The sequence below is a fragment of the Juglans regia genome, chromosome 1 (genome assembly GCF_001411555.2).
Source record: "Juglans regia cultivar Chandler chromosome 1, Walnut 2.0, whole genome shotgun sequence".
NCBI classification, from domain to species: Eukaryota; Viridiplantae; Streptophyta; class Magnoliopsida; order Fagales; family Juglandaceae; genus Juglans; species Juglans regia.
Genome location: NC_049901.1, coordinates 34,401,556 through 34,412,977, shown reverse-complemented (window position 1 = coordinate 34,412,977; position 11,422 = coordinate 34,401,556). Strand labels below are relative to the sequence as shown.

Sequence of the window (11,422 nt, the reverse complement as noted above, 5' to 3'; positions counted from 1 at the left end):
CTCAAAATCGATGCGGGTATAACATTGCGCAATGGGCAGTTTCCACTCAACTTGATGGCATCATCCCCCTCATTAGTATTCCATCTTGCTTATTACAATTCCATAGTATCTTAATTATTAACATTAGTAATGTTAATAATTAAGATACTTCTGTAGTTATGTTTATTTTTAATGAATGCAGCTTGTCTAAAAAAAAAAAGAAAGACGAAAGATGAGAGAGAACTGATCTTCTGTTTGTTTTATTTTTTTGTTTTTAATAAAACTCCTACACGGTAGCTAGCTGGTGAGCTGTGTTCAACTTAAATGGGCTTTTCCATATTTGATTAAGAATTGGCATGTTATTAAAAAGTTAAAAACTTAGTAGAATGATCTTTTTTAATCACTTTTAATAATTCTATGATTAATTTAAAAGCTTTACTAAATTTTAATAGAAAAATGGCCTTCTCCTTTTGAGTTTTTGCCTTGGAGGAATTGAGCTTTCCGTACATCTCATGATATCCATTGGGAAAAGTTTTGTTTGTTTCCCAGGAGTGTCATAGAAAATAAAGTGGATATTTTTATCTACTGATATCAATTACTACTTTCTTCCAATAAAGTTCATATTGCAATAACTTTTTCTTTTGCAACAACATACAGCTACTTCTTTCAATATGAATTTAAAGATGATATTTTATCCTCTTTATTACCTAATAAAACAACTATTAATAGAAAATTATTGGCAAATAGACACAGTAGTACACCACCATTGCTCCACAACCCAAAAGCTCTTCTTGCATTTTAACTGGATTTTCTTTCTATTTGATTTCAATCACTACTTTTTCCAAAAAAAAAAAAATCATCATTTGAGAAATTTTTCTTTTGCTTTAATAAACTGGAGCAGAAATCTATCTGATTAAATTGAGTTCAAATGTAGAGAAAAATAGATGCATCACTTGGACTCTACAACGAACATGTTTAAGATTTTTGGATCGAATATGGCACTTTTGGGTATAGAGATATCTCATGATTCATCTCATCCAATTTCAACTAATAATCTCACTACTGTTCACAAACCATCTCAACTCATCTCATCTTATCTCAAATGTGCATTGGACGATCTAATTTATATTAAGTATATTCTTCTGCCAATTGGTTAGAAGTTCAAATGAAATAATAAAGAAAAGAAGATTTGGGGTTAGGCATAGAGTGCAGATTAACAGAGAAATGTTAAAACTACATGAGGCAATAGACACAATAGTACATAACTGCTACACAGCCCTCACATCCCAAAAGAACAGTCCCCCTGTTACATCCACACACTCAAATTGGCCACACCAATAGTGATCCCCAGAAACACTAAAAAATGGACAGAAAACTCACATTTATACGATCTAGCTAGGACATGATTTTAGCCTTCAAAATCAGTCTTAACCCACTGCACATGATACTTGTTCTTCATTTTCTCATCCAACTCCTTTGCTCTAACCTCTGCAATTTTTGCTGCATTGGCCATGGATTCCTCCTGCACTTTCGCATTCCTCTTACTTCTCTTCCTTCCCGTTGCCTCTCTCTCTGCCTCCAGTCCCTCGTATTCTCTCACCCAACAGCTGTGTACTGCACAGCTCAACACCAACACAACTAACTGCATCAAGAACATTCCCATCAAAACCCCACATTCGAGCCTTACCAAAAGCTTTGCCTCTCTGGGGTCCCTTGTCGACTTGAGCAAGGAAAGGCTGGATCTTTCTTTTGTAAATAAGGCCAAAATGCTGAGTAATTGGCCGATAACTGAAGCCAGCAGAAGTGAGATGTGGGTTGTGAAGCAAAAGTGGGAGAGCTGAGAATAGAAGCCCGCAAAGGAGGAGAGCATTGAGATGCAAGAGACCATGAGTAATGCCATTCCCATCGAAGTCGGAGGCATCCTGAGGAGTATTGTGGGAGCAAGAGAGGCTGAGGAGAGGATGAACAGTGTGAAATTCAAGCAGGACAGTAGAAGACTGGAGAAGGAACATGAGCTTCTGAGCTTAGAGTAAGCCATTTTTGTGACTGATATGTAAAGTCAGAATTGCTTGATCGGGGTTGTCCATGGAGATTTTGAATTTATAAAGCTGGTGGAATTGGGCCGTTGGAGGCTACAACGGCTAGGTGAGGGAGGACCCATGATTTTACCTTAAAAGATGTAATAAATTATTAAATTCCCTCCTCAGGGTTTCGAACAATATTATGAATTTGGAATTTGGATGTTGTGGTCGATGTTTTAAATTTGAGAAATGATATTTACAGTAATAGAATATGAAAGTCTTGCGTATTTAAAAAAAAAAAGGTAAATTTAAGATCTATATAAAAAATTATTTTTTTAATAATATATCTCACTTTTTTTTTTAAAAGAGAATAAGGGAGATATATACATTCGGGTTTTGCTACACAACCTCCACCACACTCCACACTCCTCCCTTTTTTTAATTTTTAAAATTTTTAATATTTTTTTAAAATTTTTTTTTGAGTTTATTTTTTTAAAATTATTTTAAATTTTCTATTTATTATTCATATAATAAATATTTAATAAAAGAAAAAAATAATAAAAGTTAAAAATAATATGGAGTGTGGAGTGTTAGGAGGTTGAGAAGATTTATTCATATACATTCTAACACTATATCTAACGTTGCTATTTAATTTTAAAATAGTAATGTAAATAAGAAAGTGATCCCAGCCGTTTGATTGTAGAGAATTTCAAAAGGCAAAGAAAGTTAATTGTTACGAATACCACAAAGTCAGTGGGCTCGTCATTAGGAGAGCATTGACTATGGATTGACTTACAATCTACCTTCACATTAATTTGCTTTAGGCGATATTTGAAAATTAAAGATTTTTCAAATTTATTTCAAAATTCTTTTCCCTTCAATTCTAAAACATTATCCAAAATAAACTTTTCATTTAAACATTTATCTCAATTTCCATAACCAAAAAAAAAAAAAAAAAGAACCAAGATAACTTTACACTCACAAAAATCTTATTCCCACAAACATAATTTTGGTGTATCCCACAACTTTCGAACTCCAATAAAAATATCTTTAAAAATTCTCCAAATTCAAATATATTTTTAAATGGTTTCGCCACTTACACAAAAAAATTTCAAGAAAATTTCATATCCAAAATCTCATATCCTCCCCCAAGCAAAAAGATGTAGCTTACTTGACATAAGAAGAACCATAAAAAAAAAAAAAAAAACTCCAATTTAACCTCTAAACAGCCCTCAAAAATTTCAACGGATGCAAGCAGATATTGTATACTGTATGTAAAAATATAAATAAAATAATAAAATTTATCTCTTTTCATTAGTTTAAACTTTTGAGACATGTAATGATTTTAGTGTACTGAGCATTTCATATCGATAAAATCATCTTACATATAAAAGAAAATATTTCTTCGATTCTCATTGTAATCGACTAACTTCAACCCATATCATGCATAGCTTGCTTGCTTGCTTTTGTTCTATGCAAGTTGGTATTAATGCTCTTCTGTGCAATTACTCTTCAAATTACTCTTCATAGGTAGAGGGCTTTCTAAGGCTGATGCAAAAACAGATTCAGTCTGCTGGAAAACAGATTCGGGAAAGATACATGTATGAAGGTATGCCCTTCTGATGGCATGATGTGTCTCATGACACCACATTCTGTTTTATCATTGAAGAACGAGGCAAACATAGACGAACAGATTGAGCTTGTTGGAAAATTATACAATCGTAGTTTGAAGAGCTCAGAGCTACGAGATGAACTTTTCATTCAGATTTCAAAACAAACAAGAAATAGCTCTGATAGGTATGCCTCTCATGTGATACTTCATATTTTATAATCAGTATCGTTTGGGCCTGCCGTTATTAGCAATGTGACACGAGCAAAATGTCCAATGCTTTCTACTCTTAATACTGTTATCATTCCTGATCTCATATCTAAAGGCATTACTTGATAAAAAAAGCATGGGAGCTGATCATGTATTTGTGTGTATCCACTATGCCTCCTAGTAAATGTCCATAATGTAGCCCATGTCATAAACTTATCTTGTTCGCTAGGAACATTTGACAAGAGACGATGCAAGACAACAGTTTCTGCGGATATAGAGATCACTTCCTTATGGGAATTTAGTTTCCTTTACGTGCGCGCAGTTTGGATAGTGAGTTGAGATGAGATAAGTTAAAATGAAAGTTGAAAGTTAAATAAAATATTATTAAAATATTATTTTTTTAATATTATTATTATTTTAGAATTTGAAAAAGTTAAATTATTTATTATATTTTATGTGGAAAGTTAAAAAAATTGTAATGATGAGATGAAACACTTTTTGTATCCAAACGGGATTGTGTTCGCAAGATTGATGATCCTATTGAACTAGTGCTCTATAAGGAAAAACAAGTTTTTAAAAAAGCGTTATTTTTTATTTATAGGAAATCAGAATCATTACAAACTGTTTTTATCAAGCCATACAGCAACTGTTTTTATCAAGCCATACAGCTTGAGAGACAGTTACTAGAACTTCATCCCACCACATTTTAATACTTTCTACATTCCAAGCATAATATATTAATCTATGAGCAGCCTCAATTCCTAATCTATTGATATGTTGAACTTTGCAATTTCTGAATAATTGCACAAGTTGTTTTGTATCTTTCAATAGATTCCCTAGCATTGAGAAAGAGTCTTCTGCAGCTTGTAGTTCTCTCACTATTAATAAGAAGTCACTTTCAAGGATTATATCTGAGATGCCCATATTAACACATAAGTGCAGGCTGTTGTGCAAAACACTCACACACAACAATGGCAAACAAATAAAAGTAAGCACAATTAAGTACATGACACACAGTTTACGTGGTTCAGCAAATTGTCTACGTCTAGAGAGTTACATAAATCTTATTAACTCAGAAGAGATTACAATCACTCAATCTCAACTTACACTCTCTATGAGTTTTTACTCTCTCACACAATATTCACTCATTTGACAATTGTTCACTATCAAAATATGCTGAAAATCGTACACAATAAGTCAAATATTATTTATAGTAAAGGGTGCTGGAAACCCTAATTGCCAAAAAATAAGATCATTAGCTCAAGCGGCTTGTCGAGTGAGCCTCGAGCGAATCAGGCAATCAACATTGGCTCGAGCAGTGTGTCGAGCGCAGCTCGAGCAAACATTAAGGTTTGTGTATCGCTCGAGAGCACTGTCACACCAGACTCAAACGAACTTATAGGTTGAGCTCCACTCAAGTCCACTGTCAAGCGCACCTTGAGTGAAATCATGGGTTGAGCTTCACTCGAGTGCCAAGTCGAGCATAGTCAAGCGAACTCTCTGTTTCTTGATTTTCTGTTCACAAACCAAGCTCCACATACAACCCAACACATGCCTCTAAAATAGGGGTGAGAATTGGTCGGTCTGGACCGGTTGGTTTGGTACGGACCGGACCGGACCGACTCGGGACCAAGACTGGTCGGTTTCTGTCCCTGAAATAGAGGATCGAGACTTCTCGATCCGGTCTCGATTTAGGGGTTTCCCACCCCAGATCAATCGAATTTAAAAAAAATATATTTTATATATATTATTTATATAATAATTGTTTAATTAATTATGTAATTTTCATCTAACTTATCATCATTAAAAATATAAAATTTTAAATATATTATTAACAAATTAATATTCTATCAATTAACTAATGTATAATATTAATTAACTAATTATATAGTAATTATATGAGTTAAGAATGTAATTTTTATCTAATTTATTATCATTGACCATATAAAATATTTTTTTATTGAGTTAGTTACATAATTCATATTAATAATTCACTTAATTTTAAATTAGTATTTAAAATTTTTTTTTATTAATTTATTTAAAAAAATAAAAAAAATAAAAAATAATTGAGCCAGATCGAAAGGACAGACCGGACCGGGCCAGACCGGACCGTATCGATAGCTACTGGTCCGATCTGGTCCCTAGGGATGTTCGATCTAGTCTGGCCCGGAGAAAATGATGGACCGAACACCCCCCGGACTAGACCGGACTGATTTACAACCCGACTTTAAATTGTGCTAGAAGTTCAATAGATTCTAGATCATCAACCTCTGTTTTCCCTTTGCTTGCCGCCATCACTATTTCCCCTTTCTCATTTTTGAGAATGACCCGAACACCTGCTTTATGCTAATAAATGAACATTACCACATCTACATTTAGCTTTAGAGATCCCTAACGGGATGGTTTCCAGCATCAAATGGTCTTTGACTGTGTGTTTGGAGTAGCTGTCAGGTCCTTCTGAGTTCTTTGCATAGATAAAGCATGTTCAATCACCTTTCTAGGATCAACACAATTTTGTCATATTCCATTCTATTTCTTCTAAACCAAAACCCCCAATCCATCAAGAAAAACATAGCTAGGTCTTCTATATTACCCTTCCCCTTGACAATCAGAGTTATATCCGTAAAATTCGAAAGATTGTCAATTCCTTTCACAGAAGGTAAATTTTTTCCCCAATATTCTCGGATAGTGTGGCAGTATAATAGTGCATGTGGAGTATCTTCCATTTTATCCTAACAAAAGTAGCATTTGTCCTGAACTTCAACCTTGTTTCTCTTGAGATTGTACTGAGTAGGTAATCCCTCTCTACAACCTCTCCAGACAAACACCTTGACTTTAGTAGGAATTTTCAGTTTCCACAAAGCTTTCCAAAGAGTTTTTGTCTGCTAGCATGTGAACTCTCTCCTGGGTTTCTCTTCGGTTTGTCTCTGAAAAATCTGTATGCACTTTTCACACTGAATTTTCCACTTCTTTCTTGAGTCCATATTCACTTATCTTCTTATTCATTGCGGCATAAGATGATCTTCATAATATCTACAGCAACATTTGGATTGAATAGAGCTCTAATCTTTATTGCATCCCACCACTTAGTATTGTTGTTTACAATGCAATTGACAGTATCCTCACAAGCCTCAACCTCCACATTACTGTGTTCCTGCCTTAAAGCTTGATGATCTCGAATCCAACAGTCTTTCCAAATTTTCATAGATTTTTCATTACCTATTCTCCATTAACCTCCTTTAGCATATTCTTAGCTTCTCAAATTCCTCTCCATGCATACGAAGGATTATGACCCAAAGTAGAGTGAAAAGAGCTTTATAGATTTTATGCAACATAGTACCTTCCTCTTGCAAAATTCTTTACCCATGTTTTACCAAGATGGCAATATTAAAAATTCTCAAATCTTTAAATCTCAATCCCCCTCCAAATTTGGGTTCATGCATTTTATCCCAGCTAATCCAGTGTTTCCTTCTCTCTTGCTTTTTTTGATCCACCAAAATCTTGTCATCATGCTTTCCAGCTCAAGACATAAGTTGCCAGTTAATTTAAACCAACTCACAGCGTGTGTAGGGATGGACAGAGCCATTGCTTTTATAAGTACTTCTCTACCTCCTTGGGATAACAATTGTTCCTTCCAACTCTGCAATTTCTGCCAAACCCTCTACTTGATTTTTGTGAAGGCTCGAGATTTGGACCTACCCACCACTGGTGGTAAGCCCAGATATTTCTCATATTGTTGTATATTGTTAACACCCCACACAAACATGATCTCGTCTCGAACCCCAACTGGCACATTCCTCTCTATTTATTTTTCTACCTTGATGCCATCTCATATTGATTTAACAGTAACTGGACTCTCCTATTTGTATCAGTATCAACTTTGCAAAAAATGACACTATCATCTGCAAATAGCATATGATTAATACGAGGGGGTCCTCTACAGATCTTGATGCAAGCAACAAGCTGATTATTATCAGCTCTTTTCAGAAGGTTTATAAGCCCCTCGGTGCATAAAAGGAAGAAGTAAGGGATAGGGAATCCTCATGTCTCAGTCCTCTACTAGGGGTTATAGGACCTTTCCCCATTAACCAAAATAGAAAAAGAAAATGTTCTCACACTATATAACCAACTTGATCAGTTTGACATCAAAACCCAGCTTGTGCATAAGATTTTTTAAGAAATCTCACTTTATTCTATCATATACTTTACTTATATCCAATTTTAGTTAAATATAACTTTTCTTCCCAACTGTTTTTTTGTCTCAAATCATGAATAATTCATGAGCAACAAGTGCATTATCAGTAATAAGTCTCTCAGACACAAAATCACTCTGTGAGTCCGAGTTAATACAAGACAACACTTGTTTTAGCCTATTGACAATGACTTTAGATATGAGTTTATAGGTCACATTGCAAAGGCTTATTGGTTGAAAGTCAGCTACTTTTCCAGGAGATTTCTTCTTTGGTATCAGAGATTCAGAGTAATAAAAGTATGATTCAGAGGCCTTAGAAACTCACCCATATTCAAACTTTTGAGGACTGCTGCAGTGATTGATTTGCCAATGAGGTGACAGTACCTTTGGAAGAATATTGTGGCCATGCCATCAGGTCCACAGGTTTTTGTAGGATGTAGAGCAATTCGCACCTCATCCTCAGTGTAAGCCTTTGTTAGGTTCTCATTCATGATAGTAAAAACTGTCTTTGGTAGCTTTTCCAAGAATTTCATAGAGCCTCTCTGATCAGAGGTTGTAAATAGAGATTGGAAGTAATCCAATACTAGTTGATCTTTGTTCTCACCCTTTTGCCATTCTCCACTATCATCTTGTAACTTCTGTATAGTATGCTTTTTTCTCCTGTGTGAAGCTTTTATGTGAAAAAAATTTGAATTATGATTCCCTTCGTGCAACCATAGGGCCTTAGACCTCTGTCTCCACATTATTTCCTCTCACTCTAACCATATTTGGACTTCCTTTCATGTAGAGGCAAACCCATATATCAACAAAAGTTGGATCTTTTTCTTGCATATTTTTAAGTCTCAATTTTGCCTTTCGCAATTGGTTCTGAATATTTCCGAACTTGTTTCAATTCCAGCAACGTAGTTTTTTACTACATCCTGAGATCAACTCCATCATTTCCTCCATATTACTTTTATAGGATCCATTTCTCCAAGCCTCTTAAATAATTTTTCCACATCCGTCATCTCCTACCCACATGGCTTCAAATCTAAAGGGTTTCTTTCCTTTTCTTTGTGTAAAGCCTTCATCAGAGTCTAACCATAAAGGTAGATGGTCAGAGTATGCGGCTACTCCATGTGTGATAGTTGCTCTTGGAAATTTATGGCACCAAGGGGAATTTGCCATAAACCTATCCAATCTCTCACTTATGCATGAATTTCCTTCTCATCTATTGTGCCATGTATATTTAGGACCCCTAAAACCCAGATCCATTAATGCACAATCATTAAAAACTGTTCTAAACTCTTGCATCTGTTGTTCTGGTCTATCCCTTCCTCCCATTCTACATAAGGATCTTATTAAATTCTATGTCTCAATTCTGCAGTTTGTGTTCGGGTGCCCATAAACCCTCATAAGATACCAAGCTTCTATAAACTTCTCATCCTTAATAAGTGCATCAATATGGAATTTTGAGTAGCTAAGTACTGATAAATTAACTTCATTCTTCCACAACAATGCAATACTCCCAGTTCTCCCATTACAATCTATTGCTACAAAAATTATAAAACCCAAACAATACTTACAATTTTCCACAACAACCTTCGGTTTTGTTTCTTGTAGGAACAAGATGTCGAGACCTTCCTTCTTGACAATGTCTCGACGTGTTCGAATACCTCGTGGGTTCTCAAGCCCACGGCAGGGCTAGAAAATAGCCTCCAGTGATATCTTGGTTTGTTCAACAATCTTCTTCTCATCTATTGTCTCCTGTGTTGAGCTACGTTTGGAGCTCCTCCCCTGTTCTTCAACCTCTGGAGTGGCTCTTTTCCTTCTAACCTTTGCTTCAGATACATGGACTTCTACGTTTGGCTTGAATTCCCTCTTGTTCTTGTTCTGTAAGAGATAATCTCTCATATAGTTTTTCCAAATCTTCATCCAACTTTTGCTTAATTGTTGAGAATACGAGAAATACTCTACTATTGAAACTTCCTAACGATAACTCTATACGAAGACAGGAAAAAACCTCTACATAGAGGAGCCCTAAGAGAGGAAAAAATGCACTTACTGACATAATTTGATTTACAAAAAAAAAATGTCATTTTAATACCATTGAAGGTTGGCATTTTTCTAAGACTTCAATGGGGTGCATTTTTTTTTTACCGCTTTTGAGTGTTGGCTTTTATTTATGTAATCTTGAAAATTATTTATCATTGCCATATATAAGCAAAATATTATCTGTTGGATACATTTCAGATATGAAAGGCAAGATCAGAGTTTTTTTTTTTTTGTCGATTGAGACGTTTTAATGAGAAAGAGATTGCTGAAAAAGAAAGAGATTTACTTACAAGTTTAGATGAGTTTACGGTTGGCCATCCATGGAAAGATGATAAACCCAAACAGCATATGTATGATCTTGTGTTTGATTAATTTAAATATCTTATCAACTTATGGGATCCTATCTTTTCTATATAGTGAGTGTGTGTTTGAACATGTTCTGTAATTTCAATTCATAATTGTATTCGCTTTTGTTGTTTTAACGCAGTATCTGGTGCAGTCTGCTGTGGATGGTCAAACTGACTCTGGAAAGACATTTAACAGTATATGGATCTGAACGCAATCCTAGCCTGGACTTCCCCAAGCTACTGCAGAATTATTTAAATTTATAAATTGAGATAACAAAAAGCTCTCATTTTCATTTAAGTAATTTAAATTGTCGTAACAAATTACTTAATTACTTTTCAAAAAATATCATCAATTTTATGGTCAATACATCCTCAATTCACTTAATTTATATACAAGTTTGAAGGTTACAACCCTCGACAAAATCAAGTTGTAGCTATTGCTCAATATATATTTCTCATTTGCATGATTATGATTCTAATTCATTAGTTCTTCGTGATCTACATGATTTGTATTTATTGTTGTAGAATTGACATCAATCTTTGCATTCATAACATAATCTTGGATATTATCCTAGTCCATCCTTGGGGATTTCAAAAGGAAGCACAAAGCCCTAGCCTCTTAAAGAGTAAAGAGTCGTGTTGAAAAATGTACCTACGTACTTTTTCTTTTTACTTGAACAGTATTATATCATATATATTATTGTGGATTAGCATCGCCTCAAGAAGTGATTCTTGCAAGAAACATGCTACAACTATAGTTGGGTGCTTTCGTTGGTTTTTTTTTTAATTTTTTTATACATATATTTTTAAATATTTTTAAATATTTAAAAAAAATAAAAATCATAATATTATTAAAAAATATTTCTTTAATCATTAAATAAAAAAAATTAAAAAATCATAACAATAAAATAAAACGGTAGAATAGGATGATAAGAGTAGTAATATCCTTCTTGCAAACGTCCGAAGTTTACGTGGAAAAATTGTTCACCAATACCGATGAGCTCTATTAAATCAAGTTTTTGACCATGAA

At 34.3% G+C, this 11,422-nt stretch overlaps 1 protein-coding gene across 1 annotated transcript; it reads right to left on the bottom strand.

The window, feature by feature from the left end:
* Nucleotides 1-1,178: 1,178 nt before the first annotated feature.
* On the bottom strand, nt 1,179-2,052 carry LOC109008202. The gene has a single exon (XM_018988218.2). It carries the CDS (start codon nt 2,015-2,017, stop codon nt 1,388-1,390), a length of 630 nt encoding a protein of 209 aa, XP_018843763.1. The 5' UTR covers nt 2,018-2,052; the 3' UTR covers nt 1,179-1,387.
* Between the last annotated feature and the right edge of the window lie 9,370 nt (nt 2,053-11,422).

What these genes read in the sequence shown, in the direction of transcription:
- LOC109008202 (XM_018988218.2), bottom strand. Translation starts at nt 2,017, where the DNA reads ATGGCTTACTCTAAGCTCAGAAGCTCATGTTCCTTCTCCAGTCTTCTA.